General features: G+C 40.2%; 3 protein-coding genes and 1 long non-coding RNA gene across 4 annotated transcripts; 2 read left to right on the top strand and 2 right to left on the bottom strand.

Annotated features, from left to right (window-relative positions):
* Positions 1-84: 84 nt before the first annotated feature.
* Positions 85-11594, top strand: LOC5573178 (putative apoptosis-inducing factor 1, mitochondrial). The gene is made up of 4 exons (XM_021847590.1): positions 85-385; positions 458-495; positions 4436-5720; positions 10423-11594. Exons 1-4 carry the CDS (start codon positions 298-300, stop codon positions 10905-10907), a joined length of 1896 nt encoding a protein of 631 aa, XP_021703282.1. The 5' UTR covers positions 85-297; the 3' UTR covers positions 10908-11594.
* LOC110677052 lies at positions 503-1347 on the top strand. The gene is made up of 2 exons (XR_002500918.1): positions 503-756; positions 814-1347. It is a non-coding gene; the product is annotated as an uncharacterized LOC110677052 (long non-coding RNA).
* Positions 11595-12558: 964 nt separating the features above from the next.
* Positions 12559-19568, bottom strand: LOC5573179 (pyridine nucleotide-disulfide oxidoreductase domain-containing protein 1). Its single transcript, XM_021839682.1, has 4 exons — positions 19485-19568; positions 17941-19312; positions 13197-13765; positions 12559-12690 (listed from the first exon to the last, which is right to left on the bottom strand). Exons 2-4 carry the CDS (start codon positions 18596-18598, stop codon positions 12559-12561), a joined length of 1359 nt encoding a protein of 452 aa, XP_021695374.1. The 5' UTR covers positions 18599-19312; positions 19485-19568.
* On the bottom strand, positions 18664-19290 carry LOC5573180 (28S ribosomal protein S18b, mitochondrial). Its single transcript, XM_001660747.2, has one exon. The coding sequence runs from the start codon at positions 19288-19290 to the stop codon at positions 18664-18666; it is 627 nt and encodes a 208-aa protein (XP_001660797.2).
* Positions 19569-20026: the final 458 nt, after the last annotated feature.

Genomic DNA, 20026 nt, shown 5'->3' on the forward strand with positions numbered 1-20026 from the left:
GTCTATCATAAAAATTGCTACTCCATTTGGTTCAGTGTAGAAGAACGCAGCCAATCGTTTGACAACTTCAAATTGATTTTTCAATTTTTCTTCGCATCAGGACCAGGAGCGAACAGTGCGAGAACGATTTTCAATGCGCAAAGACTGTCGTCGCGAAAACAGTTCAAAACAAAACTTTGATAAATGAGCCGCTTAGTGCAGTGATAACGTCTCGATACTTTGCAGAAATCTTGCAATACTCGGTCACTAGTTGTAATATACAATTTGGAAATCCTAATCTTTTAAATTAAAGTGAAAATGTTCGCAGTTTCCCGTGCAGCGATCAGCAATCTTCGAATTGCGCAACCAAGGGTAGCTACGATCCGGGCTAGGAAACAGTTTGCGGGTAAGGGGTTTTCTAGGTTATCCGACTGGCCGGACATGATGTAATGTTATCGATTTTTGTGTTCTCCCTCAGGTGGATCGTTTTGCAGCCGTCGTTGGTTCACAAAAAAGGTAAATGATCTGATAACTAGGCATGTCACGGAGCGGCGCCGAAGGTTGTTGGAAGCGAGTGGGGCCTGCCAGAGTCCTCCCTATCCCGGGTGCAGTTCCGAGCGGACGAAGCCTTCCCAGTACGGTTGTATCGATCCGGATCGGACTCCCATGATCGGAGAGGATATTCAATTCCCCGGTGGGGTGCAAGACCAGTCCAGGGAAGAGGTCGTGCAAATGCCCCCGAAAACAAGACCCAAACGAAGCGCTCCTGAACGGGAGGTTTCTTGGATAATGTTCATTTAGTTGATGCCCTTTCTAACTCCTATTCTCTCATAGCGTTCAAAATCCCCTCCAGCACCTGCTTGTGCCAAAACCGATTGTAGTGAAAATGTTAGAAAACGTGAACCGCAATACGAGGTTTAAATATTCTTATGTTTACTTCTGTTTACAGGGCTGGTAGCAGGTCTTCATTTAGAGACTTGGTTTGTACCAAGTCTTTTAAAAGTTTTTATATTCAAGGGAAGTCTCTTTTTTTCTTAAATGGTGTCTGAAGTCACTAGGAGTAGTCGGGGCGGTTTTGCCAATGGGGTGAAATGAGCACCCCTTGAAAACTGCATAAATTCTTGAAATTTTATCTGAAATAACATGCAATCCCAAAGCTGATAAGGAAATGAAGCAATAGGCATGCTATAAGTCAGTGTTCAAAACTCAAAGCAAAATAAATAAATGATGTTTGAAAAAACTGCCCATATTGCCCCGAATGGCTCTTTTAAATTTCATCATTTCAGAATGATGCTGTTTGACTGTTAGAATGTTCCTCAAAAATATATCTTCTTGCACGGATTGTTTGTAAGTACTAATAACTTTCAAGTTTAGTAACAACATAATTGAATGTTTTGATTATATGAGATTATTTTACAATAAAAAATGGGGTGCTCGTATCACCCCATCAGTAAAAACTCGACTCGAAAAATGACAAATTTTGAAAAATCAATCATTCATCCGTGAACTTTATAAGACAAAGGAAATCATGCGGATCTAGTGTATTCAGCTAAAAAAATGTTGGAAATCATGCAAACATTTGAAAAATTCATGATATTTTCAGCACTTTTATCGACTTTTCCTTAAGGTGACCAAACTGCCCCACTTTCCCCTATTTTCCTTCTTGCAGTAAATTCTGAATCGAAACACCTAATCAGAAATTTCAACAGGGATTACTTTGACAATTCTGCAAAATGTTATTCTAGGATTTTCTCCAGAAATTTTTACACCAATTTTGGTAGTAGTTACTGTAGCAGATCTTTTAAAGATTGTAAAAGGAGTTCTCCAACAAAATCCCCCAAGAAGAAATTCGAGTTTTTTTTTTTCAAGAACTTCTACAAGAATTCCTAAAGGAGTTTCTATGTCGATTTTCTCAGTAATTTCTGCAGCCATTGTCATATCAACTCCTTTGTAAATTCAACTACGTTTTATGTGAAAAATATTCCAAGAGGTTTATTAAGAACTCTTCCACGAACACTTTCAATCAAGGTTGCACACCAATAAGTACTTCAGCAATTATTCCGATAGTTTCTACACAAGTTACTTTAGAGATTCTCGTGCCTATTCTGCGCGGCGTGTGCGGTGACACGAGTCGAATGAGGTGACAATTGGGTTGTTTAGCAATGAAAAAGTTACAGGTTTTCGTAGCTTGATCGAAAGAGCGCATTTTTCTAATTATAACACAGTTTTATTGCGCTTCAATATCTAAATTTTGTCGTTATAAATGATCAATAAAAATTTCAATCTGTGGACTTAATGACATTTCAATTTACATAATGACAGCGCGTCCCGAAGTAAAATTTGCCGAGGGGAGATTCAAAAGCGATTTCCAAACTAACTTCAAACGTGTTTAAAAAATAGTTCCAGAGCACGGAAAATTATGCAATTTTGGGTTAAGCTAAGTATGCTGTTCCGCTCAAGAAAAGTAAAAATTTCTGCTCAAGAAATGATCAAGAAATTTTCTACAGTGAGCTCCATTTGAATTGACATTTCTTTTCGACTGCGTACTGCGATCAAAGAAAAATGCATTTCTTGAGCATTTCTTGCAAGAAATTTCCCACGCATCGAGATAGGCGATTACTTTTCTGTTGAAGTTTGCTTCGCTTTATGGTTTAATTTCCAACGTAGAATAAGAATATGTAAAAAACTGGATACCCTAAACAAGCCAATTGTCGGCTCGCTCCCATTTGATTAACATTAGTCGTCTCACGTCACTCGCGGTGAGAGCGACTCATCTCGACTCACACGCCGCGCAAAATAAGCACATCTGTTCATAGTGCAAGAAAAAAAATTTGATTATTTTTACAGAAAAAAAAACTTAACAATTAATCAAGGAAGGGGGGTCTGTAGCCTTGAGGTTACGCTTCCGCTTCATAAGCGGAATGTCATGGGTGCGATTCCCAGCCCCTCCACAAAAAACCCGTCCAGCCACCAGAAGACGCCTCACGGAGCACATTCATCCTCCGTCAGTATCAGATGGTGACTGAGACAAACTGACCCTCTTCGTAGGCAGCTAGCCTCACTAGTAGCAGAGCTCTCTCCTACCTGCTCGGTGTGAGAGTAAAAGAGTAGGAGAGAGTGAAACTAGATGTAAATATAGATAAGTTAAAAATAGATCTGTACCGATAAAGCAGCTACAGGTCAACTGAGTCCGGCTCAGTAGTGGCCACGAGCACGAAGTGCCTATAAAAAAAATAATCAAGAAAAACCTACAAGACTTCCTTGGCGGTATACCTTAGATGTGCTTCGTGGATTCATATACGGGTTATCTCAAGCGAATTACTGCAAAATTTTTAGAGTTTTAGACCTATCAGTCTGACCTCTTTTCTTCTGAAATATCTGGAACGCATTACCGATCATCACATCCGTGATGTTTATTTGGCAAACATGCCTCTTCATATAAATCAATATGCTTACCAATCTGGAAAGTCCACTGTGACTCTTTTACTCAATGTTGTATACGATATCGAGAAAGCATTCGCTCAGAAGCAATCCTGCTTGGGTTTTTTCTTGGATAACGAGGGTGCCATTGATAATGTGTCTTTCGATGCCATATTGGAAGCCGCACGAAATCATGGGCTACCTACAATGATTACCAATTGGATTCATCAAATGCTCAAAAACTGACATCTCTTCTCGACATTGCGTCAAGCAGCGATTCGAAAATTAAGTGTTTGCGGATGTCCCCTAGGGGGAGTCTTGTCACCACTTTTGTGGAATTTCGTAGCAGATACGCTATTGAGGCAACTCAATAATAGCGGTTTTCCAACTTATGGATTTGCCGACGACTATCTAGCTTTCATAGTTGGTATGTGAATAAGCACCCAATTCCACCTGATGCAAAGTGCTCTTCAGGTAGTCGAGAGTTGGTGTCGCCAATATGGCCTTTCGGTTAACCCGAATAAAACATCAGCTATTGTTCTTTTTACGGAAAGATGAAACCGCGATGGAATTCGACCTTTACGTCTTTTTAGCACTGAGATTAATGTGACTGATGAAGTAAAGTATGTCGGAGTCATTCTAGATTTCAAACTTTCATGGACACCTCACATTGATTTCAGAGTCAAAAAAGCTTGCATGGCCTTCGGTCAATGCCGGCAAACCTTTGGGGCCTCAAAACCAAATATATGAAATGGATTTACTCAACAGTTGTTCGACCAATATTGGCATATGGTTGTCTTGTGTGGTGGCAAAAGGGTGAAGTGAGAACAGTCCAATCAAAATTGGGTCATCTTCAAAGGTTGTGCTTGATGGCGAAGTCTGGTGTGTTCTCTACAACTCCCACAGCAGCGCTCGAGGCCCTTTTCGACGTTGCGCCAAGGTCTCTAAAGCTCCTTAAGCACTTACTTGCTACCAGCCCTCATTTATCATGATTCATCTGCTGTTTCTAAACCAAAGCTCATGGTTTCTCTTTCAGGAATCCCTTTCAGCCAAAGCATCCGCGCCAGCATGTCCCCCTCCGCCGCCACCTGGCCAGAATTCCACCAATTCCTACATTTTCGGGGCCATTGCTCTGACTGCCGGCGGTTTGGGTCTGGCCTATGCCATGGGACTGTTCGATGGAAAAGAGTCTCCCATAGTGGAAAAAGCGGAACCCACGGTAGCAGAGCAACCAAAGAAGAAAACCAAGTTACCATTCCCAGCCTCCTCGAAAGACCTCCCCAGTGAGGTGCCATACCTGCTGATCGGCGGTGGAACGGCCAGCTTTGCTGCGTTCCGTGCCATCAAGGGCCACGATGCCAAGGCGAAAGTCCTGGTCATTACAAATGAAACGGAGCTGCCATATATGCGGCCACCCCTGTCGAAAGAGCTTTGGTTCAACCCGGAGGACAAAGCTCAGCTGGAACCGTTGAAGTTCCGACAGTGGAACGGGGTGGAAAGGAGCATCTACTTTGAGCCGGATGACTTCTACATAGATCCTACGAAGCTGATGGAGTCCCCCAATGGAGGTGTCGCTATAGCTAGGGGATACGAGGTGCAACGGATAGATGTCGTCAATAGGAAGGCGATTCTGACGGACGGAACTGAGATCAAGTATGGCGAATGTCTTCTGGCGACGGGAGCAAGACCCAAGAACCTGCCAGTGTTTGAATCTGCCCCATTGGCAGTCAAGGAGCGCGTCAGTATGTTCAAAGCCGTTAGCGACTTCGAGGAACTTACCGAAAAACTTAACGAAGGAAGCAAGATTGCCATCATCGGTGGAGGATTCCTGGGAAGTGAGCTCTCATGTGCTTTGGCGAGATGCAGCGAAATCCGCAATAAGAACTTCGAGGTCTATCAGCTGTTCCACGAGGAAGGCAATATGGGCAAAATCTTGCCGGAATATCTGAGCCAATGGACGACGGAGCGTGTTCGGGAGGAAGGCGTCAAAGTGTGGCCCAAAATCCAGGTCAAGGCAGCGGAAGTCCAGGATAAGAAACTGAAACTCACACTGACCGACGACAGCTGTCTAGTTGTAGATCACGCAATTGTGGCCGTTGGTTCGGAACCGAACACCGATTTGGCTAAGACTTCCAACTTGGAAACGGATCCGTCGATGGGAGGTTTCGTAGTGGATGCCGAACTGCGGGCCCGGTCACATCTGTACGTGGCCGGAGATGCGGCCTGTTTCTTCGATCCCAAGCTGGGCCGACGGCGAGTGGAACATCACGACCATGCCGTCGTCTCGGGACGGCTCGCCGGGGAGAACATGGTCGGTCTGAGTAAGTATCTACCTGATGAAATTGGGCACAACGGAGTGGCATGTAAGGTCGATAGGGGCAGTAGGTATTATAAAGGATAGCTATACCTAGTTAGGAATTGCTGAGAATTTTCTTGGTGAGATGCTTGATAGATTTCTATTAAGATTCATGGCAAATTTTTGAACACATCTTAGTAAGAATCCTAACGGGAATCGGAACATTAGTTTCGATTTGTTACATGAGGATGAGGATGTCGAAAATTGCGTTACGTAATATTTTAACGATAGGACAAGTTATCAGTTTCAATTGCTCCAAAAGAAAAAGGTTGCTGATTGACAAGAGCCACCTCATTTGTGGGCAGTTGTAGACCAGATAATAATGGTATGCAAGGGCTGAAAATCTCCCTAATAAAGATAAATAATAATAATAATAATGGTATGCGATTTTTGTATTATATACCTATAAGGATACCACACATCTAGATATTCAAGAATATCAAGAGTTTATTCTATTTCTTATCATGGAGGAAATATTACTCCAAGGGTTGCAGCAATGAAACCCCAAGGAACTTCTGTAGGAATCCCAAAGGAAATTTATGGTAGATAATTTTAGAATAACTCAAAACAAATATGTTTGGTAAAAAGGCTGGAAACATTTCTGCCGATGTAAGATTTTTTGTTGAGTCCTTGGATTCCTGGGCAGATATTTAGATAAATTTATGGTTTCATTAGCGGATTAAGTATTGAGAAACTTATTGTTATTATCATAAGTTTCCCAAGAAATACTTATTGCTATTATGTACTTATATACCGTGACATGCTCTATTACCGTGAGGTTAAAAAAATTTAAGTTTCAATCGATCAGATAAAAATAACGTATGATTATTTTCAAGTCTTTTATGTTTTATATAGTAGACCGTTTTATATACTTTGCATAAAAAATATGATTTGAACCATTTTGAAAATTTTAACCATAGTTACAGTTGATGTTGTTAAACATATCAGTGTTCCAAATACCGTGCATCTGACCCCGACTGCTGAGTCACATTTTGAAACATCTCTCAATTGAACGAACGAAGCGCATCAAAAATAAAACTTTTGTATCGAAGAACGTATTGAGGTTTGCATGATTGATTCGGGAAATAATATATATAATTCACTTCACCATTTTGGAATTATAACTGAAACACGGTATTTGGAACACATAACCAACCGTGCCCTAATACCGTGTATTGGCACCAGGCGATTACATTCTAACATTATTTTTGCTTGTTTGTGTGTGCAACTTTAGTTCAAGTTTGTCATGGCTTTTTAAATACTACTTAATGTGATAACGTTTGTAACAATCATTTAGAAAAATAAATAATATAATATGCTAGAAATCCACTTAATTCCCAAATACACGATATTAGGCAACACACGGAATTAGAGCAGGTCACGGTAAATAAAAATGCAAAGGTGTTTATATGTCACGAGATAGCTTCAGAACGTGCAGTCCAAAACATAATAAGCGGAATTGAGTTGTAGGATAAGCTACACAAGAAAATCCATGGGAATTCCTTTGAGTATGCAAGATAGAAACTAGATCCCACGATTTACTCGAAAGTTTAACAGGTTAGGGGCTATCCATTAATTACGTAAGGGTTTATGGGGCGAGGGGGGGTTTGAGATTTCTTTCGCGCCATACAATTAATTTTTAATTTTCATACAAAAAATCTTACCATGGGGGGAGGGGGGGTTGAAAAACCCTGAAAATTGTCTTACGTAATTAATGGACCGCCCCTTATCCTTCTAATGATTTCTCTTAGTGTTAGGTACTTTAAAAGATCTTTCATAGATTCCTAGAAGGAACTCTCCCATAAAAGCCTACAATAGTTGCTAGATATGTTAAATAAATACGTATAGTTTTTTTTCAAGAAATTCAACAAAAAGGAATTCATACGCAAAATTTTCTTGTAATTTTTCAAACTATTTCCAGTTTCCACAGAGATTTCGTCAAAATGTCCCCAGGATTCATCCTGGAATTACTCCAATAAATCTTGTGATTACTCCAGCAGACTATTCCAAAAATTTTCCGAGTAATCACTCTAGTAGATAATTTAGTGATTCTTCTAAAAGTTCAGCAGGTTTTCTTGGGACTTTCTTTAATGTCAATCATATAGTACAAGATATTCTCTTAAGCTCATTTGGTAATACACAATTATGGCAGCAATTTAGAGTAACTTTTAGAAACATTAGATTTAGATTTAATCAAGGACCCAAAAACTTCTTCACAGATCCTTTCAAAAGTTCTCTCCTATGAATCTATGACAAAAGGTCGAAAGACAAAAGGTCGAAGGGACAAAAGGTCGAAAGACAAAAGGTCGAAAGGACAAAAGGTCGAAGAACAAAAGAGAAGGGACAAAAGGTCGAAAATATATTTTCAAAGAAGGAAAAATTTCCCACCAAGCAAATCATTTTCGACCTTTTGTCCTTTCGACCTTTTGTCTTTCGACCTTCTGTCCTTTCGACCTTTTGTCTTTCGACCTTTTGTCCATAAACCCTCTCCTATATTAGTTCATCAGGTATTGTTCAAAGAGTTTCCCTCCCCTAGGACGTGTAATCTTGCCGCGATGGGTGGGCTTACCCCATTAGCACTTATATGGGAACCAAAGACATGTCCAGTCGTGGTGGTATCACATCAGGAAATATTTGTTTAATGCCGCGTCATCAACCATCTGGCATAGATGCATCAATCTTACGGATGTGATCCAACGGTTATCCTGTTACCAGGCATCGGGGTAACAGGAGCCGTAGCCACGCTTTGATGCAGATAGGTTAGATTTTGTTTAAATGGTTATAATATTGACTAATGAGGAGAATGACTAAGGATCCATCGATCAGAATGTGACACAAATGTTAATTTGTTATGCTTCTCTCATTAGAATCATAATAAAAAACCACATTTATTATGTTGGTATCATAAAACTACAACAACTTCATTCTCGCAAAATTATAATAAATAGATAGGGCTTAGGCGCGATGAAGCTTTATTTTGTCACCGAAAAGTGGATCCGGACAATAAAAAATGACTTTCTATTTCTTTATTATTTCTAGTATAGTTTTTAACACATATAAATGTATTTACGACGATTCTAAATGAAAACAGACGAGACCAGATTTGAATATGAATAGATATATAAAACAAACTGATCAAAATCATTATTGACCAACATGACAAAAGTAGTAAACTTAAAATATTCAACTTGTCCAAGTACTAATAAACATGTTAAAAAGGACCTTTAGCAATACTGACCAACGGGACTAAGGAAAAACTAGATCAACAGTCAACACATAAAGTTTCCGATGTCGTTGACTATAATCAGCGATGTAGTCAAATGTAATTCAATGAGAACTCACTAAATCCTGTTTATTCCTAATACTAATAGCTTTCTTTCTTTCTTTCATTTCATGTATAACAACTAACAACAACACCATCACGAGGGAGCAAGTGGTCTGTCGTATGTATCAAACGTCGTGTTAGGAGCCGAAGCACATAGATCAGCACGGACACGGATCCAAACTGTAAACTAACTTGAGACATTATTCAATTGAATTCTCATTTTGAGAAGACCTCAGAACAATAACAATAAGACGAACATAAAGCACATCGATGACCAAACCAAACACATTTACAGTACATTTAAATTTGATACTTCTCCTCATATTAATTATCTACAACTTGGATTCGGTACTACAAGATGGCAACATAGACAGTCATCTCTCCTAGAAAAGTATTGTATTGATTAGCATTCCAGTACGACCTTCGGAAGATAAGACTATTTAAAACCAAACACTTGATTCATATTTTGAAATTTATTCATATAGTATAACACATCACGTTTCAGACTAGTGCATAAACGACTAAAATACTAGAGAATACATGACGTACAATGACGAGGCACTTCAGATAGTTCTTGTTCGCGTATAAATGTAAGTACATTTCATGTTTTTCACTTCAATAACCTTCATTCCATTCGGGAAAAAAGATCTCCCTATCGCTATCGTTTGATATACGACCGCATTCTGTATAATAAACAATTTCTGTCTATCATTGTCAAAAGATGCTTGGAGATGACATCTGTGCTACAATTTGTCAACATAGACTACTACAACATAGCTCTGTATGTTATTTCCAAGTAATGCATTAATTAATAACATATATTTTCATGTCGCTTCTCCATGCGTAAACAAGAATCTGATTGCTCAGAACTAAAGGATGACTAAACAAACATGACTAAGGGAGGGAAACTGAAGCAAAAACAATTTAATAAAACTACTTCTGCACAATATTCAAACAAAATAGTGTTAAAGCGGGCAACATAGCCTATTCCGTCTAAATATTGGCAAAAGTAGAGGTAAAAATTTGCACTACGGGGTCCAGCACAGACAACGAAGCTGTTATACAGCTCCAGCTGAGTACACCATAAAAAAAAAAAAAAAAAAATCAGGTATTGTTCAAAGAGTTTCGTTGAAGATAAGTTCAGTTTTCTTTCAGAAATACATTCATTTTTTTCTGACAATTATCCTGGACGATTTCCTTTAGAAATCCCTGGAAGAGTTCCTGAAAAATAACTCAATTCAAAAGTTGCCCATATTGCCCCGTATGATCATATAACATATAACATAAGGTTGTCATTCTACACCTATTTCTACTATTTCTATGATTTTTTGCATTGTTTCAGATAAACCTTACACGCATCAGAGCATGTTCTGGTCGGACCTAGGTCCTAAAATCGGCTACGAAGCGATCGGTATTATCGATTCTGCGCTACCCACCGTGGCTGTGTTCGCCAAGTCTACTCCACCACAAACCATTCCGGACACCAGTGAAAAACTGCAAGCCGCCAACGCTTCGGTTATGCCAGCTAACTCGAACGGTGGAGAATCTTCTTCTTCGGTACTAAGCAATCCGAATGTGGTCAAAGCAGAGCAGAAGCCTGCACCGCCAGCCGAGGAGGACCAGGAGGACTTCAACAAGGGCGTCATTTTCTACCTCAAGGACGAGAAGGTCGTCGGTGTGCTGCTGTGGAATGTGTTCAACCGGATCGGGACGGCTCGAAGGATCGTTGCCCAACACACGCGGTACGACGATTTGAACGAAGTGGCGAAATTGTTCAACTTGCACGAACGACCGGAGGAACCGGAAGCAGAAGAAAAAGAACAATAAGTAGAGGACTTAAGTTACATAGGGAAGTTAAATTTCTGTTGCTAAAATTGTTTTGTAGAATCTAGCGGTACTTATGATGATGGGTAGTCGCTGGATTACCTATTTGTTACTGATCAGCATTTTTTTCTTTTGTATAAATATTCCTACATCGTGTGCATAGTCGGTCGAATAAATTATCAGTATGAAACAAGTGATTCTATAATGTTCCTTAGAAAACCATTCCTAAGAATGTCACTGTCCAGTAAACTATATATTTAAGATTACATTGAAAAAAAAGCTAGGTAAAGACTAGTGACTGTAGCAGGCTTCCGAATTCTCACTCACTCTCACGATAATGGATTTATCCCTCACAGCAATTTTCAGCGATTAGCTGCTTTGCGATTTTATCCGTCCACAAAACAAAGCGAAAATAGATAATTGCACATTTCCGCAGCTGTGAGAAGTTTTTTCTCTCTTTCTCCGCTCATGGAGAACTTTTCCTGTATGCATCGCCACAAGCAGCAATTGCTTTTATGCACCAAATTAACCACTCCTTTCGTCAAGTTGGTGTGGTAGTATGGTTAGCGTGCACGCATCGCGGTTGTTTTTAGCAATGTTCTAGGTTCGAATCCCGTCGCCGACACTAGTTTGTGTTTATCCATATAGTGATAATTCTCGGGAGCAGTTGGTGAGCGAAAATATGATGGAGTGAAAAATAGATTATCCCCGGAGTGGAGTGATTTTCGGTTATCCACCATCGTAGCTCCAGGGAAAATTAGTGTGAGCGATAAAAGATGTTCACGTGAGGAAGTGAAAAAAGCATTCTCCTTACGTGCGAAAAATCGTAGATTTCGCATCATTGATACGAAAATTCAGAACCCTGGACTGTAGCAAAATGTGCCAGTTATCAAACCACAATAATCTCAGATAGATTTTCTTGGTAGAAACTGTTTGGTATCCGGCAGAATAATATTGGATCTAGGACCAACTTTTTTCAGCTTATTGTTACAAAATTCAAACTTATGTCTGTTCAGAAGTAGAGTATTCTTCATTCTATATCATCTGATAGTAAATCACACAATGTTGTCAATAGTGCAAATATAATAATGTGTAGTTCGTTACATAAAAATGCTAAGAATTGGTTGAGAAACAACGGTGATATAACTATCGTCGACCAATTTGTATGAGAAAACGGATTTGGGACATTTTATAAGTCCGATATTGTATATAGTAATCTGGGAAATGGTACATTCCTAGGAATGTGATTCTGAGGAAAGGTTTTCGGTGGATTGTCATAGAATCAGTCAAGTTATTTGTGCTTATTCTACACGGCGCGTGAGGTGAGACGAGTCGAATGGGGTGACAATTGTCGACTCGCTCCCATTTGATGAACATTAGTCGTCTCACCTCACTCGCGATGAGAGCGACTCTTCTCGACTCACACGCCGCGCAGAATAAGCACTATTATTTTATATGACACAAAACTTATAAGGAAAGTAAGGAATTATTCCTAACAAAATTAGACGTACAGATTTAAAAAATGCTCAATGTAAAGAAAATCATGAAACAGGGCTTTGTCATTTATCCGGTCAAGAAAGAAACTCCTTTTTTTTTTCAAATCGTAAATTATATATTCATGGAAATCTACACAAATCAACGCACCTCTAGCAAGTTAGTCAAAGTAATCCTCGATGTCGATGTTTGGATCGAGCAAGTCCTCCCCGTACGGCGTCAGATCCAGTTGATTCAGAATCAGATTTTCGCTGGTCTCTTCCAGTCCCGTCTCGCCGATCAGTATCGCCCCCTGAAGTCGACCGTCCACCAGGACAAACTTGATACCATGCCCATTGCTCCTAACAAGCCTTGGGCAGGTTCAGTTACTAGATCCCCGAGATAAACCATGTCGTAGATAGCGATAGCCGCCAAAAAAGTCGACTGGCACCAATTGTCTTGAGCGAAATTCAAAGTTGACAGTGACTTCAGACGGGCGACTTGAAAATAAGCTCCTGCATTACTTGTCAGTATTACATCTGTAGGTATACACTTCCAACAAGAGAATGTCCTTCTTTTAATTACGACTATTCTTCAAAAGTTGCGCTTGTATAGTGACTATCGGCATCATAATTTTTAACGTTTTCATCATGATTTTTCTTCTTTTATCATCGGCTGTTCTTTAGCGATGCATTATAATAGTTGTCCAGTATAATAGTCAGTGCCATTCCAGAATAAGTTGATCATCAATTGATATAACGCATTTGAAAGAGGGCGGTAGAGGTCTCTGACATTAACAAGTGAAAACAAATTCAGTACCACATTATCAGCAGTTCGAACCAGCACTTCGTATTTATCGTCCAAACCTTGACCGTTGTAACGCCCCAAGAGAACCACCTGGTAGCCGAAGAGCTGCGTGACATGATTGAACATTTCGAAGCAAAAATCCTGGTAGATGGTTTCCCCGGTTCGTTTGGCTGCCATGGTCCGAGCAGCCATGGCTCCCATCTGCCTAGCCTGAGTCCACAAGCGCATCTGAAACCAGTGCTTGGCATGTTCCCATCCGGCATAGCACACGTCCCCGGCTGCGTAGATGTCCTCCACCGATGTTGCCATTTCCCAGTTAACGAAAAGGCCCTGGTCAGGTCCTAACTGGAATTCCCGGTCACACGTGAAGTTCCTCGATGGCACCACACCCGTGGCCGAGACCACGAAATCGCATTCGATTTCTTCGCCATTGGACAGTCGGAGCTTCAAAGGGAATCCTTGGTCTTGCTGTATCAGCTCTTCAATCTCCACTTTATAGTGTATCTTCACAGCATCTGGGACGTTTTCCAGCTTACCGGAAATGTCCACAGTTCGGTGCCAATCGGGACCCAAGGCAGCACCTGTTAGGGTTAATTTTGTTAAAATTAATATTAATTGTTGAATGAGTATTTATTCATATGAAATAATAAAATTACGAAGGAAATTCCCCTACGCAATGATACGAAGCCTTAAAAACGCACTTTAATTAATTTCACAGAGAAATCAAAGCTTAACTCTTTGTTAAGCACATGGCCTAATTGCCTGAAAGTAGGCAATCAATTTAAGAATCCTTGTTCATATCTCTACTATGAAGATAGAAACTGATGCAAGATATCTGTGGAATTCCAGAGCTGCTTCGTTTGGAGCAAATATGAAACATTTTTGTAAGCAAGTTCGATCACGTCAGTTGCGATAGAAGGTTTTATACCGACGGATAAAAAACAAATGATTGCACTGGATTTGGTGTATATAATAAACTTCAGAACCCTTGGTCCGTATATGTCACAGAATTAACGGCTATACATTACGCATAAGAGCGAATAGCCTCTCTTCCCTCTGAACAATACTTTATTTTTACGGATAGCCTTAGCTCCATAGAGGTTATTCGTTCAACGAGGCCAATAAAGCATACCCCATAATTCCTCGGTGAAACACGATCTACATTGAGAGCTCTATCGAATGAATCATATACTATCACCTTGGCTCGATTCCGGGAAATGAGAAAGCGAACTCGCTTGCCAAGGTGGGCACTATGGAAAGCGATATTTATGACCGACAAATCACCTTCAATGATTTTTTTCATCAGCTGGCTACAAAAATGGGATTGCGGAGAATTGGGCAGGTGGTTACATTCTATTCTCCCGCAGGTATCGAAGAAGCCGTGGTTCAAGGGATTGGACTTAAGTCGAGATTTTATTAGGGTAATGTGTCGACTTATGTACAAACACTACTCTCTAAGCTCTCAGTTCTATCGAATAGGGCTCACAGATAGCAATAACTGCAGCTGCGGTGCAGGTTACCAAGATATCAACCACGTAGTTTGGGAATGCCCTGCCCAAGGGAAACTAGAAAAGGAAGACATTAGAGATGTGTTGGGTAAAATTGACCTTGTATACATGAAGCTTATGTACGATTTTTTTTAAACAAGCTAATATCAATATTTGAGTCCCCCTTCTTGTCGGTCCACTTGTCCACCTTGTGTCTCCTCGAAACCAGTCTTTTTGTATCGCTACAGGTTGTCATTGTCCACTCAACGTTCGACCAGCAGAAAAGCAAACACGTCACAATTTAAAGCTGCTAAATGTCAACGGAAGATCCCATTGTTGTTGAAAATTAAAAAAACATGAGTTTGTTGAAAAAAAGTCTGAAGAATTTGGCTCCGTAGTTCCTAATGGCGTATGAGCCTAATAAATGATTAAGTAAAAAAAGATAAAACTAATAAACTATCGTTTATAAACAATCAAGCCTAATTGAATACAAATATTTACGCGATTGACTTCAAGACCCAAACATTTAATACGAAACGCAGTCATTACGTACGGCTCAATACAATACGCCTCCAAACTAATTTCGAACGGCAAATTCTGCAAGCTTTCAAGTAAACTGTTTCAAATATACAGAAGATTGCCCTGAAGTTGAATCAAAAAGATAGTTCGCTGAAGATGTTCTTCAAAAAAAAACAATGTCGAAATGTTATAGAACTCCTGAACAATATTTTTTTGAGCAAAACCAAGGAAATCCTTGGAGAAAATACTGGTTGAGTACTCGAAGATGTTCTAAACGGGAATATTGGTAGAAATCTTGATAGCATCATGGGATAAATTTCTGGAGTTTTCAGGATTTTGTTAAAACAATTGGGTCCTAAAATGTTTAATGAATTCTCGTTTTTATTCAATAATACAAAAGAGCATGTTCTTGCAACTACTTTAGCAAGTTTTCCCGCTCAAATAACGGCTATATCATTTTTTAACTTCAATTTTAAAAATGGTTCCAAATATCAACCTTGACACTTGTGATCTTGTTTGACATTCACTTTTTCGACAAAAATGCCACAGGGCATATAGTTTTAACACTGGGGTTGTTCCTATCTGACATTTCGGAAGGGTCACGGAAAACAAAATATACCCAAAATTCGAGTTTAAACCAAGGTGTGTGACAAAATCTCAAAAATCATAAAAAAAAATGTTTTTTGTACTTAAACCAATGAAAATCATTTAAAAATTGAGTAAACATGTGTTTCTGCCCTAAACTTAAGCGTTTGGTAATAAAATTGAGACAGGGCTTTAGGACCCTATTCTGAAAGATTTTTTAGTGGAATTCCTGATGAAATCAGGACAGAAATAAGGGCATTAATACTTGTCGTATTTTTATAAACAAATTTCATAGATATCCTTTAAAATTTTGAACGCCTTACTAGCTTAGACGTCTCTCTATTGGCTGGATGAACCTAATGAATGGTTTGACTTTTCTGATTATGCTTTTCATGAGCTTTAGAGAATTCGAATCAGTGTCCGGAATATGGAGCAAAAGTGAGTTAGCGTCCGAAAAGACCACCCAGTTCTATTTAGTCAAGGTTTTTCAAAAGTTAACTGGCATCTAGATGGTTTGATTTATATGCTTTTGAATGAATTATATTTCACTGGGTTGCCAGCTATTCCTCCTGAGATTCCTCAAATCTGTGACAAATTCCCCAAGAATGCCTTCAAAGATGTTTTTTTTTCAGAGATGTCCCAAAGAAAATCGAAAAGGATTTTTCTTTCAACAGATTTTGAAGATTTTTTTAATCCGGTAAGTGTTTCGGAAGGAACTTCATTAAGTTCTAAAGTAACCCTCGATGAACTTGTACAAGTTAGGGGTCGCCTATTTCGTATAAGGACGTTTGGCATGATGGACTTTTCGCATAAGGCAGTTTCATACAAGAACAAGGAGCATGTTAAAGAAGGCACATAATTTTCATTATGCAAAACGCGTTTATGCGAAATATCCCACATCCGTACAAGATTCCCTGAAAGAACATCAGGACTCATGAGGAAGTCTTGGATGATTTCAACGATGAAGTGCTAAGAAAATTTAAAAAATCAATCGAATCCATCCTGCATGAATTCCTTGTAAATAATTGGACAAAATTCCTGAAGCAATTTGCGTAAGAATGATCGATGGAATCACTGGAATAATTACTGCAGTATTCGCTGGTGTGAAATCTTTAATGACATTATGAAGAAGCCATTCAAATTTTACTTGGTAAAATACTTAGGGAATTGTTTTAAAGAACTGCAGTAATTCTTGGATGTTGAAGAAAATTCTTAGGAAATGTGTGGAGGAACATCATTGAAAATTCCACGTCGAATTTATTGAGGAATTGACCCCTGGAGAATGGATGATGGAATCAAGTCACTAAACAAATTCGTAAAAAAAAACTGTGCAATGATTCTTTGTAGATTTTTTTGGAAACTTCTGTAGGAGTCTTTATGAAATTTCCTATAGTAACAACTGAGGAATCAATGGAAAAACTAGTAAGACATATCCTGGGAAAATCCTGGAAAGTCTCTTGGTAAACTTTCCTTGTGGAAGTGTTGGAGTGCTCAAAGATTACCTGGAGCAAATTCTGAAGAAATTCCTACAAGCATCCCTTGAAACATCACTGGAAGAATTTCTGGGAGACTTGGAGGTGAACTCACTAGAAGTCCCTGAAAGTATTCCAGAAGAAAACGCTGAAGAAATGACTAGAATAATGTCTGACCTGACTTATAAATAGGAACTTAGAGACCTCTTGCCTGAGAGACTAAAACGAGCCTTAACACGAACAGGAGGCCTAAAAGCCAAAAGAGACCAAACCGGAATCGATAAAACAAAATGGAGTTTGATTCTTCATAAAATTATTCCCCGTGGAATTACTCTAATAATTTTTCCAAAGAATTCTTTCACTATTTTTGGTTTTTGACTTTCCTTAAAAGATACCTGCTAGCCGCTCTGGTGCTATGCACTTGTGAATTTCTGGACAAACATCAGAGAAGGGCCCAAGAGGTCTTTTGCCTTGTTTTCAGAAACGTTGCCCTTTTCAGCCCGCGCACGCAAACTAACACCACAATCAAGAAGATTAGTGTTAGATCTTCCTGATAGGGCTGTTAATGAGCGTGATTGAGTTGAATTGAGTTCAACAGCGTTTTGCTAAGCCATTGTTTACCAATGTCGATGTGCCCTTTTCTAACGTTTGTCCAGATATATCCTATTTTATTCGCAATCTATTGTAACCCACCTCGCTTCGTCCCACTCGATTCAGCCGTTTCCTCCGAATATCTCATCCGTTTGATGATCGCCTTTTGCTCTCCGCGAGTGGTCAAACGTTCCTGGAAGAATCTGGCGGCACCGGAATCGACAAACGTCGAGCTTATGTACTCGTCCTTGATGACCCAATGGACCTCGATGCCACTTATTTCGTAAACCAACTCCGAGGCAATTCCCCCGTTTCCAACAACTGCGAGGCGGGTAGCGTTCTTGACTCGCTTCTGGAACTCCTGAACCGACTCCGTGTCTCGGATGCCAATCACATTAGGGTTGCCCCGGGCTTGGTCTATTAGCTTGGGACGTGCTCCGGTGCAAAGGCACAGATAACGGTATAGTATTCTATTCCCATTGACCGTTAGGACAATGTGGTTCTCGCTCTCTATCTTCAGCAGCTGATCTTCAATCACTTGGATATTGCTGTTTAAACTCTTGGACGATTTCTCCTGCACATCGAAACGGGTTAGAACCTTTCCCAGCGGAACCAAGTTGGTAGCGGCTTTGACCAGCGATGATTCCGTTATCAGAATTATGCTATCTTTGGGATCAGCTAGAACTACCAACGTTTCCGCACAGGAGACTCCCGCAATTCCTCCGCCCACGACCAAATAGGTGCAACTGATTTCCGACATTTCCTCTTAACTTTCTTACAATACTATACAACTACAAAACAGCTCTCAACTCGTCTCGCCACAATCTACTGCTTCTGCGCCGGGTAATATTCGGAGTAGTCGTAATCCCGGAATGGCACATCGAACGTTATCAAACCGTAGTCCATAGCCCGTTCGACGGCCACCAGCAGTTCGAGGTGCCGCTTCTGGCACAGTCCCGTAATCTGGTAGCTGAGCACCTTGCCACTTTGCGAGGACACAAACTGCTTGATCAGATCGGTGTTCCTGTGGTCCAGTACCAGAAACTCGTCCCGGCAAATGGGGCAAGGATTTCCGGTCGCAAGCTTACCCTGTCGGATGCACGTCTTGCGGGTTTGCTTAGGCGGATAAACTCCCTTGTGGTTCCTTCGGTACTGCTTCCACACCGGTTCGCCTTGGTAAGTTTGTTGATACGCTTCACTGGCCAAGTACCGGATGCTGGTCTCGACCGGAATAATGCGCGTACGATCTTTCGGATCCTCTCGTACCTGTCCCTTGTTAGATTCCTCCTGGCCTTCTACTGAATCCTCCCCAGCGGCAACGCCTTCAGACGACTCCGCCTTATCGGCCAATCGTTGGGCGGACGTCCGGAACGATCGATTTGTGGTGGTGGAAACGATTCCCTGGCGATAGGCGGCAAATATTTCGCGACTTACTACTCGGAGTAATGACATTTCTTAACTTGGGATGCTTGCGCTGTGAAAGATGACGTAAGTGAAAATAATTCGACTGGTTAGTGAAAACTGCTGGTAATTTGTGACTTTTATAGCGGGTGGTGATTCACATTTTATCACACCCGTTTAACAAATGTTTTCCGATCAAACAGAACAATTATAACACCAAAAGTAACTCATGAAAATGAAAATACCGGTGAAAATCTGTCCTCTTCCGATGGGTAGCGCGTGTTGTTCCGTTCAAGTTTCCAGGACTTTTTTATAAACACGGTAAACACAAACTGACATGTTAAAAAGTATCTTTCTGAAGGGACAAGAAGTACGCAACCATTTGGGTGTGCGCATGGATTAGGGTGTGATAAACCCAGAATAGGCTCCCAGCTGATCCGGAAGCTCTTTGGGTTTATTCACAAATTTCATAACGCCAAAAACAACCATTTTCGATACCCACCCACCCTTACGTAACGCATTTTATATGAATATTTTTCAAATTTTATATGAGCTGTAACATCTTAAGGACACCCACCAACCCCCTTTAGCGTTATGGAATTTGTGAATGGTGTTGAAAGGCTAGTCCGCTAAGACCACGCAGATCCTAGCGAGACTATCCCGTCCACATCCGATTGCAAATCATAAAGAAATACAATACAGTAGATGTCTCCTTCAACTGGGCAGCTAACTGACTGATACCTCAATCAGCAGCTGCAACTCTCTTTATTCAAACCAGGTATCTATT

The sequence above is a fragment of the Aedes aegypti genome, chromosome 2 (assembly GCF_002204515.2).
Source record: "Aedes aegypti strain LVP_AGWG chromosome 2, AaegL5.0 Primary Assembly, whole genome shotgun sequence".
NCBI lineage: Eukaryota > Metazoa > Arthropoda > Insecta > Diptera > Culicidae > Aedes > Aedes aegypti.

Coding starts and splice junctions, on each gene's coding strand:
- LOC5573179 (XM_021839682.1), bottom strand. CDS start 18,598: ATGTCGGAAATCAGTTGCACCTATTTGGTCGTGGGCGGAGGAATTGCG. Junction 13,766..17,940: donor ATCGAGTGGGACGAAGCGAG/GTGGGTTACAAT, acceptor TAACCCTAACAG/GTGCTGCCTTGGGTCCCGAT. Junction 12,691..13,196: donor TTCGAACTGCTGATAATGTG/GTACTGAATTTG, acceptor GGTCGACTTCAG/GGGGCGATACTGATCGGCGA.
- LOC5573180 (XM_001660747.2), bottom strand. CDS start 19,290: ATGTCATTACTCCGAGTAGTAAGTCGCGAAATATTTGCCGCCTATCGC.
- LOC5573178 (XM_021847590.1), top strand. CDS start 298: ATGTTCGCAGTTTCCCGTGCAGCGATCAGCAATCTTCGAATTGCGCAA. Junction 496..4,435: donor GTCGTTGGTTCACAAAAAAG/GTAAATGATCTG, acceptor TTTCTCTTTCAG/GAATCCCTTTCAGCCAAAGC. Junction 5,721..10,422: donor GGAGAACATGGTCGGTCTGA/GTAAGTATCTAC, acceptor GCATTGTTTCAG/ATAAACCTTACACGCATCAG.